Source organism: Phoenix dactylifera, unplaced genomic scaffold (assembly GCF_009389715.1).
Source record: "Phoenix dactylifera cultivar Barhee BC4 unplaced genomic scaffold, palm_55x_up_171113_PBpolish2nd_filt_p 000409F, whole genome shotgun sequence".
NCBI lineage: Eukaryota > Viridiplantae > Streptophyta > Magnoliopsida > Arecales > Arecaceae > Phoenix > Phoenix dactylifera.
In genome coordinates, this window is record NW_024067850.1 from 102,739 (window position 1) to 115,163 (window position 12,425).

The following is a 12,425-nucleotide window of genomic DNA, read 5'->3' on the forward strand; positions in this document are numbered from 1 at the left end:
CAATTTCTCTCTTACTTGCAGTTCAGTTTATGACATGGAAGGCTAAGTAAATCTATGCTGGTTGTATAATTCTTATATGCTCTTCTATGTAGCATAATATGTAAAATTAATAGTTTGGTCAAAAAGGGAAAAAGGGTGCAAAATGATGGCACATTTGCATGGGATATTGAAATTAAAGATACGAATATTCTTCTTCTCTATATTTCTTTTGTTTTAAGTTATCCTTATAAAATGAACTGTTTGTATCACTGCTTTATTTGATTTAATATTTATCAGTTATCATAATTGCATGGAGCAGGAAAACCTAACTACCTCACTGGTATGAGCTAGGTTCTCAATGGGTTGAATCCATATCTTTCAAGTACCAAATATCATCTTGGAAAGAAGCCTCAGGAGTGTGTCCTGGATATGCTGCCAAACAGGACTAAAGATGAACTTTTGCATGTGAGTTGCCTCTGAACTTTCGAAGAGTTCCTGCACCTTATTACATGCTAGCATCTGCATATTTTTCTTGAAAATAGAAATCTTTCTTGAATTTAATCAATTGATATGATAATTTACTTTTCTATCCATCAAATTAATTGCATATCCTGCACCTATTCACATAGAAAAGTGAATTTTTTGCCTACTCTTCTCATGTTTTTAGAGGAATTATGCTGCTTGTCCCCTTACTGTCAGAATAGATGAAACTGCTCTTATGACTATTATTTGTTTCAGCATTGGACATCCATTCAGGAGTTGCTACGACATTTTTGGTCATCATATCCCATTACAACCGCTTATCTCTATAATAAGGTAATATTTCTCAGTTTTTATAAGATGTTCCATAGCTTATCAGCTGTAGGAAGGTGGATCATTTTACTTGGCCAGCTTTCTCATTCGCAACTAACACTATTATGACAAGGATCTGTCTGTTCCTGAAGTAATAAATTGGTATAAAGAATAAAAATGTGTCAATAGGGTAGTATTTCTGTCAGTGGTTATCCTTTTATATTATTTTATAGGGAATGGGTTCAATGTACAATTCCAGGCTTACTTAATTGTCAATAACTTGATAGTGGTGATAATTCATGGGTATGGAAATCTGAACATAAGAAATAAATTTGATTTTTATTGTGAAATGAGTTATATCTTAAAAATCGATGGAGATGCAAATGGATTTGAGGAAGATAATGGAACAAACTTGGTTTGGTTATGGAATTGGTATGTTGATATCTTGAAGGTTAGGGAATGACGAACAAAGAAATGCATAATTGCAACGACTCGGGATCTCATCCAAAAAGGCTATCCAGATGGTATTATTTGGATTCCTTGGTCATGTATAAGTATCCAAGATCCACCTAGTGCATGACCGATATGGGACTAAAGACAGGTCCGCACGGACCCTCATATACTCTTACCGTTTAAGCATGATGTCCTTGCCAGGCTAATGATCCAAATCCAATCACAAGTACCACAAATCCAATCATAAACACCACGATTGACTTGTAGTTAGCCCAAATAGGCTCGTGCTGCAATATTCTCCAGTCTATATGGGCCATAGATTCGGTCCACTTTGATATATTTTGTAACTACCTAGAATCTCACTTAGAAAGGCTAGTCAGAAGGTATTATTTGGGTTTCTTGATCCTGTTCAAGTATCCAAGATCTACCCAGTGCATAGCCGATGTAAGACTAAAGACACACCTACATGAGTCCTCACAGCAATATCTCCGAAAACTTTGGGTAAAACTCCAAATATTAACAAGAGAGGATAATCAACCAAATAGTAGAACATGTGAAAAAGAAAAATGAAAGCATTATAGCAAGGAAATGTTTCATGGAGAAGATTATATGGATGGTTTTAATTTATATATTAAAAAAATAGTTAGCATTGGCAAGAGTTTGTCTGGCAAGAAATGAGAAACATGGTAATTTTGTATATTGATAAGTTTCTAACATTCATGGCAGAGCAGTAACTTCCAAGTGTAGGCGGTTTTCCGAATTCATAGTGAGAGTAGGCTTATATTTGGGGTTTGCTAAGTTTACTATAATTATACCAATTATAGATGCATTTTTTTTAGGCATAATTTGTTTGTTACTTCTTGATGATGCATTGTAGGTCAGCAAGTCCATGGAAGGGATAAATGCTAGATTGGAATTAGTGCAATCTTAAGAGAGTGAACATTACAAGTAGTGTATCTATGTGGTCAGAGTTGCAGTTTTAGTTAAGCAAGAATGCAGTACTCGAGCGTACATTATTTGTTACCTTAGTTTTATTATGAAAAGGATGGAGAGAGATGCAATTTTTCAAGCAAGACTAATAAAAAATAGTGATTGCAGTGCACCTGAGTCCTTAGAAAAAATGCGAAGTGAGCAGTCTATTTTGTTTTTATCTGGGAGTCCTGCCTTATTAGTCAAAAGTTTAGGTCCAAGCAACCATGTTCCAACCCTTAAACTAGACAAGGATAGTTTATAAAGTAAGGGCCTTGTTTGGCAAGATCTTGCTGGATCTTGCAGCCTGCAGGATAGGTAGAGAGAGCGTGCTGTGGGATGTAGGGAAGGAGCAGGAGAGGGGAGAGGAAAGTGGGGTTGTGGCCCGATCCTGGTGGGATTTTTTTTTTGAGAAAGAAAAGACCTCTCAAGGTCCTTTTTTTTAAGCCCTTGGGTATTGAGTCCTGCGATCCCATCCCCCTTCTCTCCTGCTTCCGATCCCTCTCTCTCTCGCGCGAACCCCTCTCACTCTCTTCTCGGATGATCTTGCCAGATCCTGCTGGAACTTCGCAAAATGGCCCTGAGAGGGAACAAGGCAAACTTCAATATGGGGAATTGGATTTGTTTCAAAGGAGAATATTTTAAAGAAAAGAGCTAAACTGAAATACAGACCCCATTATGCATTCCTTTTCTAGCTTTGTGCTGTATCGACCTTCTTCAGTTAGCATTTTTCAGTTGCATATTAACTAATCGTTTGTGTATGTAACTCTATATAATGTTTTCATTGTTGTTGATTTCCTTGCATTTGCAACAGGTTTTAAGATTGAAGGATGCTATGACACATATCTATCATAAGCTACAGGTATGCCATTGTTGCATCTAATCCAAGATATAATTTGTTTCTTTACTTGTTGAAGTAGTTATTTTCACTTTTCTTGGAACACATATCCTGGCTTTAGTATCCTAACTCTATGAAGTCCATTGCCTTGTTATAATATCAGGGGAGCTTTCCAGCTTCTAGTCTTATGTTTTATTGCTTTCCTGCTTTTACTGACAAGGATAGAGGAGCATTGGATGGATTGTCCCTTTGAAGTGTCATGAATGGAAAATTATTATCTTTTTCCCTTCACTTCTCAAGTTTACTGCAAGCCAATGATACAGTAGAAAATCCAGTTTAAATTTGAGAATCTGCAGAGCACCATATGCCGAACTACATTTTTGCATGTCAAACTCATTTTTTTTTCTTGTCTGGGTTATATTGTTGCCAGTATATATGGAGCCTAAAGGAAGTTGTGAACAATATTTGCAGTATCTAACTGTCTCCAATTTCTTAAACTTTCAGGAGATAAAGGAAGCTGTTCAATCAGATTTCCGGCATCAAGTTTCTCTCCTTGTTCAACCCATGCTCCAGGTAGTCTTAGTGCTTATTTGCTATTCATATACTTGCGAGTACATACGCACACATGCAAAGATACATACATACGTAAGACATATACATGCATTCGTGCATTCATAATACATGCTGAGCTAAAGGACTAAGAATGTATGACATTACCTGCTTTATTTTAGGAAACTGATATATTAGAGCCCATTGGTTTAATTCATCGAGAATTTAGAAGTTGATTGATCTGAAAAATCAATAAAGGATTATTTGTTTAAGAAACATGCAGGATTTGTGAGGTTGGAACTTGACACCCTATGGTGGACAATTGTGCTTGAAGCTGATATTCACTTTATAAACCCATTCTCTTCCCCTTGCGAATTTCTCGAAGGCCTCTGAAAGTGTGTAAAAACTGGAAAATATCTGCCTTTGTTTTCAATTTTTGTAATTGAAGCATCCGAATGCTTCTTATGTGCTGAAGGCTTCGAACTTTGAGTTTGATCCAAATACCTCCCGGAATTTTAATTAATAAACAAATGGACAGTCAAAATAATAAAATTTGCCCATATGGCCTTGTTTGTCAAATTTGGTCACAACCGAACCCAGTCTCAGTTTCAGGTTGGAATTTGAACCAGGACATAAATTCATGGATTTAAGCAAGGCAGTAATCCTCATTTGTTGTCTTTGCTAACATGACAACTGTATATTTATTTAGCCTCCACAACCAGATGGAGAAGTTCGTTCTTTAAACCAAGGCCATTAGATCATTTTCTTTTGTGTTGTTTGAGAATTCATGTAGGACCAAGCTGGAATTCATTCACTAATGATTTATACCATTAAATTTATGCAGAACTCATTGAGTCTATTTAGATTTTAGGGGAACTGGCAGATGGTTGATTACAATTTTCTAGAATTTGTAAATAAGGAACTAGGCACTTTCCTCCATGGGGTTAATTCAATTGGATGGCTCAAATCCAGCAAGTCCAGCATGAGATATATGGATTTTCTCGCCAGTTGCAGGCTTCCAGGTAACTCTCCCAAGGTGGGAGTCAGGTGAGGAGAGAATTGGGTCACATGACAAGTTGGCAGAGTTTGGGGAGGATTTTTGATCTAATATCAAATATTATAGGATATCAAAATCTTCTTTTATAGCTTGATTTTGGTATCTAAAGTCTTGGGGTTGAGAAGTTCATGAGCCTCCTGGATTCTCCTATTTCTTTGCCCTTCCACCTTGCTCTCAGCTGACTCCTGCTTTTCTGGGAATTATCCTTGGATCACCAACCAAGCTTTCATACGGACCCCTAAGAAAACATTGTCAAATAGTTTGTAGATATTATTGTGAATATGTGCACATTTTTAAGTTTATGCAGTGTTCTCCGTCTCTCCATATAAAGTTGATTTTATTTATTATTAGACTTGATGTACATTGAATTGCTGCATATCATTTTTGCAGTCAAGTGGTGTCAAAAATCATTTGAGTAAGGCTCCTAGTAATTTTAAATGCAGCCTTAATAACGTTAACCTAACAAGTTTACATTTGAACCAAAGCATCATGACTTTTGTGCCATTTTCAATACAATACCATTTAGATTGTATTCTTCTTCATATTGAATTCAGATAGTCCATTTTCTGAACTTTTTCACGAATCAGGATCTGCAGACCGGAAGACTTTTTCTCTGTGTCTGTCTTTTCTTGTTTGTTTGTCATTTAAATGGCATGCACAGTGAACTCCCATCCAACTAAAGACGTGCAATGCTGATGTCTTTTACTTATGATTCAGGCCTTGGATGCTGCCTTTGCTCACTATGATACAGAACAGCAGAAGCAGTCCACGAAAAGTGGCAATAAACCAAATGGTTTTGTTCAATAAAAGCTTATAACTTTATTTTCTATGTAATATAATTAAATTTTGACGACGATGATGATAAAGCTGTTTCACTAAATTTTGAATGCTAGATCTGGCATGCCTCCATGTTTGTCATCTGTCTTTTGACTTCATCCCAAACACGTATCAGGCTTTTCATACATAATTGAAGGTCATGAACTCTCATCCTGCTCATTTGTAAGTCTAAATTTCAGGTTCATATGATCTTGTTGGAGAGAGATTTCCCGTGTAACCTTTATGTGAGACAAAAAGATGCCATATTCTAACGGCCTTATATTTCATTTGTTCAGACTGACATTTAATGCACACTAGCAAGTATAAACTCTGGATTTTGTCGTCTATTAGATACGCATTAATCTTTAGTTCAGGTCATTTTGGCTCAAGTATCCATTAGCAGCATAAATTGATATGTGGAATTCTTCTGTACCATCATATTTTGACTGGACCAGCCTGGCACGGCTACAGTGGTTCATATCAAGACTATAATACGAGTGTATGGAATGAAGCTGGACTGGCTTAGGTATGCTGGGCCCTTTATACTCATGATTTCATATTGCACGATGCCATCTAAGTGATCCTTGGCTTAGAGCTTTGGTCTTGCTCTAGATCTTACTCCTACTTTGACAACTTTTACACAATTGAAGGGATGGGATCTTGTTCGACAGTGAAGGCCCAGTTGCTGGAGTCTTGTGAGTTCTATGATCTCAAATCTCAACCTAGCCATGTCTTAGTATCGCCCATAGCCGTTCTTAGCTTGACGGGGCCGCCGATTTGATGGCCGGTTAAATCCTGGGATAAAGTAAAAATTGAACTTGCGAGGGACCAGCTTGTAGTTTCTAGTAATGGTAGCATTGCTTTCGCTCAAATGAAAGCACATCGTCTCATTTATGTTAAAGGAGAAAAAATTTCTGTTGCTCAAATAAAAATAATAAATATTCAAAGGGCCGTCGTTGCAGATTTCATATAATCGAACCGTGGTGGATACGAAGTTCCTTAGGGCTCGTTTGGTTCGCAGGAAAACGAGGGGGGAAAGTGTGGTCAACGGAAAAGTAATGAAATGCCTCTTGTTTGGTTGGAGTTTTCAAAGGAGAGAGATGGGAAAGTTGTATTTCCATGGGAATATGATTCCCACATTTCATGGGAAAGTCTTTTCCATGAGAAACATGGGAAAGTTACTTTTCCATGAGGTGGGAATCACTCTTTTTTTATTTTTTTCCAAAAAGACCCTTCAGCATTAAAGAAGCATTAAAGAGGCATTAAAGATCTAATTTTTATTAAGGGCATAATAGGAATTATACATAACTTTCCTAGGAAAGTGGATGGTCAACCAAACATAAGCACTTTGGAAATTAGTCACTTTCCCATGGTTAACCAAACATGTCAAAAGTACTTTCCTAGGTATCCTCTTCCTAGGAATCTGATTCCCAGGAATCATATTCCTAGGAGGGACCAAACGAGCCCTTAGATCATTTGCATGGGTTCCCTTTATAAATGGTAAGATTAACTATTTTCAAAGTCAGCATACCGTAAAATTGAAGGATTGAAGGTCGATTTGTCAGATGAAGTCAGATTAACCTGCCAAGTATCAAAGCAATGACCTATTCAGAGAAAATGTATCCAACATATGCTGGGAAAAATAATAAATATGAGATAAGCGTTTTTTACTCAAATATTTGAATTCAGATTAAGTTTTAGGTCCGATCATATTACGGTCCTTCATCATATTTTTGTGCCCAGCTGGCTCGCTTACCGTTAGACTCGAAGTAGACTTCAACGAACCACGCCCAGTAGGTGCTGGAGGAACAATTGTGGAATAAACTCCAGGAATATTTGAAAAAGAAAGCCTAATTGCAGCTCTCGAGTCTCGACCTCACGGCAATTTGGTTCAAGTCACCTGCGGGCCGCCGTTTAACTTCTTTTAGCATGCCAACGATTACTCCAAAGTGAGCCTATTTTTGTCATTCGCGGTTGTTTACACGCTTCTTGGGCTGGACAAGGTTGAGTGCGAAATTTTGCGGCGCTACACGAACCCCCAAACCCAAAGCCCGCTGGACCATCTCTCTCTCTCTCTCTCTCTCCCTCTCTCTCCCAACAGAATTCCATCCAAACTCCCACCCATTTCCCACTCCATCCCCCCATCTACTCCCAAAAGAGACCCCAATGCCCCCCGGCCTACGCCCCCGCGTCCTTCCTTTCAAGAAAATGGCCATGAAACCCTCCCCATCTCCCTGCCTTCCCACCCAATTCCTTCTTTTCCTCCTCCTCCTCCTCCTCCCCTCTCGGGGCGAAGCCTCTCCGCAGCAAGGTAATCCGCTTCCTTCTTGAGATTTACTCTTCTTCTTCGTCTCTTCCCTTTTCTTTCATTCTTTGTTCGATTTGTCCTGTTTCTACTATGGTTTCTTGCATGGCAGGGCCGACGAGCTACGCCCGTTTCACATTCGACGCCACCATGTTCCCGACGGAGGCCGACTACGACTACATCGTTGTGGGCGGCGGAACCGCCGGGTGCCCCCTCGCCGCCACACTCTCGGAAGGCCACCGCGTCCTCCTCCTCGAGCGCGGCGGCGCTCCCCAGGAGTTCCCTTCACTAATGAACCAAGAAGGATTCCTCCGGACCCTGGTGGAAACCGACGCCTCCGACTCCCCTTCCCACGCCTTCACCTCCGAGGACGGCGTCCCCAACGCCCGCGGCCGCGTCCTCGGCGGCAGCAGCGCCATCAACGCCGGCTTCTACAGCCGCGCCCACCGAGGCTTCTTCGAGAACTCCCCCGCCCACGACTGGAACATGGCGCTGGTAAACAAGTCCTACGAGTGGGTGGAGCGGGCGGTGACGTTCCAGCCGGTGCTCCGGAGCTGGCAGTCAGCCATCCGCGACGGGCTCCTGGAGGCCAACGTCACGCCGTACAATGGCTTCACCGTTCACCACGTCGCCGGCACCAAGATCGGCGCCTCCACCTTCGACTCCTCCGGCCGCCGCCACAGCGCCGCCGATCTCCTCAGCTTCGCCAACCCTGACAATATCCGGGTGGCCCTCCGTGCCAGCGTCGATCGGATCTTGCTCAGCTCCCCTCACCCCGGTTCGCGCTCTCTCTCCCCCTCCTCTCTTGTTTCGAATTGTTTGATCTCAGCCGTATGATCTTTGGAGAACGGCTGATCTGCGTATCTTGGAGGGAATTGCATCGGCTTGGGTTCTTGGACCGGTGATCCTGGTTCGGACGCTTGCTGCAATTCGATGTGATTCCGTCCCTCAGATGGATCTTCCATCAGCACCGTTCAATATTGTAACTGAGATCATACAGAAGAAAAAGCCAACTCTTATTAGTAATCTTTAGCCGTTCGCTTGATCAAATCTTGGTCTCCAAACCCTGGGGTAAATGTTTCCAAGATATTCTTAGTTTTTCAAGAGGTTTTCTTAATAATTTGATTGAGAAAAAAAAACGCTATTTTATTCTTCATGTACTTTGGCGATTTTTACATAATTTATAGATTTTGCTGAATATTTCATTATTTCTAAAGTGAGACCGACTTTCTTTTTTCTGCTAATAGTTCATCTCTGCCTAATTTTTGTAAAGAATGATCTCGGACTCTTAGCAGACTTAGCTGCCTTACAATTTCTCTTTCGTGCGCTTATCATCACATTTGCGACGTTACTGTGTACTCTGCACTGAGAATTGTCAGTGTGCAGAATCATCTTTTTCTCTTACATTATCATAATTTGGAATTCTTCTTTTTTTTCTCTTTTCTGATTTTCATAGTAAATTATTCATAATTATGAATATTTTGTGAATAAAACAAAAACAGTATAGATCGATTGGGCATGATCCTGGCCCTAGGAATTTGTATGCATCTCTTTTCTGATTTGTTACGTTGACCATTTGATTTGGTGTCCGCTGGATTTTTTTTTCTCTCTCTTTCTTTGGTCTCTTTCTCTCTCTGGTATGGTAGGCTCCCGGCGGCGGAACCAGCACGCGGCGATCGGGGTGGTGTACCGGGACCGGTTCGGAAGACAGCATCACGCGATGACGCGGCCCGGCGGGGAGGTGATCCTGTGCGCTGGGGCGCTGGGGAGCCCCCAGCTGCTGCTTCTAAGCGGGGTGGGGCCCCGGGCCTACCTCGCCTCGTGGGGGATCCCCGTGGCCCTCCACAACCCTGACGTGGGCAACTGCCTCTACGACAATCCCCGCAACGGCATCTCCATCATCCCCTCCGTCCCGCTCGACCACTCCCTCATCCAGGTGGTGGGCATCCCCGAGTCCGACGCCGCCGACGCCTCCTTCCTGGAGGCCGCCTCCAACGTCGTCCCCTTCTTCCCCCCCTCCCGCTCCGTCTTCCTCCACGACCCGGCCTCCCCGCTCTACGTCACCGTCGCCACCCTCATGGAGAAGGTCCCCGGCCCCTTCTCCGCGGGATCCCTCCGCCTCGCCTCCCTCGACGTGCGGGATAACCCCCTCGTCCGTTTCAACTACTTCTCCAGCCCGGAGGACCTGGCCCGGTGCGTGGCTGGGGTGCGGAGGCTCGGGGACGTCCTGGGGTCCCGCTCCATGGAAGAGTTCCGCCGGGTGGGCTGGTGGGGGAGGCGGGAGTTCAGGTTCGTGGGCCCCGGGCTGCCGGCGAACCGGTCCGACGAGGCGGCGGTGGCCGAGTTCTGCCGGCGGACGGTGAGCACGTTATGGCACTACCACGGGGGTTGCGTCGTGGGGAAGGTGGTGGACGGGGAGTACCGGGTGACGGGTGTTGGCTCCCTCCGGGTGGTGGACGGTTCCACCTTCTCCGTCTCCCCCGGGACCAACCCCCAGGCCACCCTCATGATGATGGGCCGGTGAGCCTTTCTTGTTTTAAACTAAAATGTGTGAAAGCCCTCTCCTTTTAATTCTTGCTTGTTTCCTCCTCCATTAATTGAAAGTTTTTCGAGTTTTGCCGAGTGATGCGTGTATTTGATGATATGCTTGGTTCGTTCTTCTCTTTGTTTTGGTGTCGTGGGTGAAGGTATATGGGGCGCAAGATGATCGAGGAGAGGAGAAGTAGGAGGAGGAGGAGGAAAGCATCATCGTTGGCGCCTCATGCCTGAAAAGTGCCAGCCTCAACCGCGTTCCGGTCTCTGCTGCCTGTTGTATTGTATTGTGTTGTACCCTGCTCTCGGTCTTTCTTCCCTATCCCTCTCAGGGGCGGTACAAAAGAATCCTCCTTGGATTCCATTCAGGTGTTTGTTTTTCACCAAATTTTTCTTTTAATACTCCACGCTAACAAGGAGAGGGAGGGGGAGAGAGAGAGAGAGAGAGAGAGAGAGACGGTAATCACATTTCCAAATTGCAGAATGTAAAATGTTAAAAGTTGCAGCGACCTTCAGCTGCCAACTACTTTCCTGACCTTCAGTTACCAACTACTTTCTGAGCAATCACATGTTAAGCTCTGCAATTACAATATACTTTTTGGTGCGGTACCATGTGATGTCAAACCATGCCCCAAGCTTTCTTGACGTCCCTTTGTCTTAAATGTAAAATATCTTGTTGACTGCAAAAATATATAAAATACCTTGTCTCTGAGCCTCTGGATTGCATGGAACTCATTTTCAAAGAAATCATCACATCACCAAGTCCAAAGCTGCTAAGCTGCTATCATTGCCGTTGGGATTCGGCTCGAACAAAGAGCCAAGGTGGCTGAGCTACTGGAGTGCTCGGATGGTCGGCTGCTTAAATCGTGAGGGTCAACTAAAGATCATAATGTATGTTCGAAAAGGTGATGCGGTGGCCGCCATGCTTAGATAGTGATGGCTCTGATGCCGATCACTTTCGAGATGTCGGATAGAAGAGATCATGTAGGACCTTGACATCAGATCCGACATGAAATAGTAAAGATATAGAAGTTTTCTTGTCGGAGTGTCTAGTTAGAACTCTTCGACGCTTAAATTAGATAGACATTCAGAAAAATGGAGATGTTGTGAGAGCGGCAGAGTGACAGCACAAGGGTGTGAATAAGCTCGAGAGCACTTATCTGGAGGAGTGGTTTATATGGGCAAGGGTCGATGCCATCGCAGAAGAATTCAGATGTATGGATCAATCGTTTTTAGTAAGCGATCGTAGGTTTCGAAGAACACATGCAGACATTTCACCCACGCTTCTTGTTCTATACATCTTGCTCATTCGCCATGCAGTTAGTGATTTTAAGAAATTCCGGAACCATTCTCCATAGCTAAGAGCAAACCACCCCCCCCCCCCCCCCCCCCCCGCCCCACACACACACACACAAACTTATGAAAAAGTAAATGATTAATAGCAAAAGAATTTGTTTATTCAACTATACGATAAAAAAAGATAGTGCTAGCGGTATCTTTGTACTACAGTGCAATGAAAGCATAGGTTACAACCAAGGAGCCACCATACGTCGGTGTCGCAATGCTCTCGGCATGATTGAGCGAGGAGAACGTTGCTGCTCGTAAAGTGACCTGAAAACCTGACGTTTAGCATCATGATACTTCTTCACCTTGGATCTTTACATGGACAAACAACCTGCCAAAACTTGCATCGAACATTGCTACTTGAAGATGCCACAAAAGTTGTCTCCCAAAAAGATGCTACAAGTGTAGAGCGGAGGACTCTCCGATGCTTACGGCGGAGATCTAGTGGAAGAGAGAGTAAAAGACATCAAGAGGAGTCCGAAATTGCTCCTGCGAGAGGATTTCCAAGTCATCCCTATATATAAGGAGGATAAATATCCGTTACTTGATTTGGCATAACGTGCCATAACTGCATAATACTGATCAGTTGCATATTAAGGGCATGGTTAATTGCTCCATGCGAGTAGTGCATGGCAATAATTGCATTGATCATGCGCAGCTCGTGTAATTGTAGGGCTCGTTTGGTTTACGGAAAAAGAAGGAGGAAAAGTGTGGTCAACGGGAAAGTAATGAGGTGTCTCTTGTTTGGTTGGAGTTTTCAAAGAAGAGAGATGGAAAAGTTGTATTCCCAT

General features: G+C 42.9%; 2 protein-coding genes across 6 annotated transcripts in view; both read left to right on the forward strand.

Annotated features, from left to right (window-relative positions):
- The window catches only part of LOC103714649 (general transcription and DNA repair factor IIH subunit TFB1-1-like), a 46,245-nt gene extending 40,497 nt beyond the window's left edge, over window positions 1-5,748 (forward strand). For 4 of the 5 annotated variants that reach the window (XM_008801993.4, XM_039118766.1, XM_039118767.1 and 1 more), the window contains 5 exons: window positions 331-444; window positions 718-795; window positions 3,008-3,055; window positions 3,536-3,604; window positions 5,355-5,748. In XM_008801993.4, coding sequence (XP_008800215.1) covers window positions 331-444; window positions 718-795; window positions 3,008-3,055; window positions 3,536-3,604; window positions 5,355-5,444 — 399 coding nt within the window. In that variant the 3' untranslated portion in view covers window positions 5,445-5,748. Of the gene's footprint in view, window positions 1-298; window positions 445-717; window positions 796-3,007; window positions 3,056-3,535; window positions 3,605-5,354 lie in introns of all 5 variants that reach the window. The other variant, XR_005508215.1, reaches the window with a different exon arrangement.
- A 1,139-nt stretch (window positions 5,749-6,887) lies between these two features.
- LOC103715972 ((R)-mandelonitrile lyase-like) lies at window positions 6,888-10,902 on the forward strand. The gene is made up of 4 exons (XM_039118770.1): window positions 6,888-7,764; window positions 7,871-8,536; window positions 9,405-10,278; window positions 10,446-10,902. Exons 1-4 carry the CDS (start codon window positions 7,620-7,622, stop codon window positions 10,525-10,527), a joined length of 1,767 nt encoding a protein of 588 aa, XP_038974698.1. The 5' UTR covers window positions 6,888-7,619; the 3' UTR covers window positions 10,528-10,902.
- Window positions 10,903-12,425: the final 1,523 nt, after the last annotated feature.

Excerpts from the sequence above, each read along its gene's own strand:
- LOC103715972 (XM_039118770.1), top strand. The coding sequence starts at position 7,620 with ATGCCCCCCGGCCTACGCCCCCGCGTCCTTCCTTTCAAGAAAATGGCC. Across the intron at positions 7,765-7,870 it reads CGAAGCCTCTCCGCAGCAAG|GGCCGACGAGCTACGCCCGT; the intron begins GTAATCCGCTTC and ends CTTGCATGGCAG. Across the intron at positions 10,279-10,445 it reads ACCCTCATGATGATGGGCCG|GTATATGGGGCGCAAGATGA; the intron begins GTGAGCCTTTCT and ends TCGTGGGTGAAG.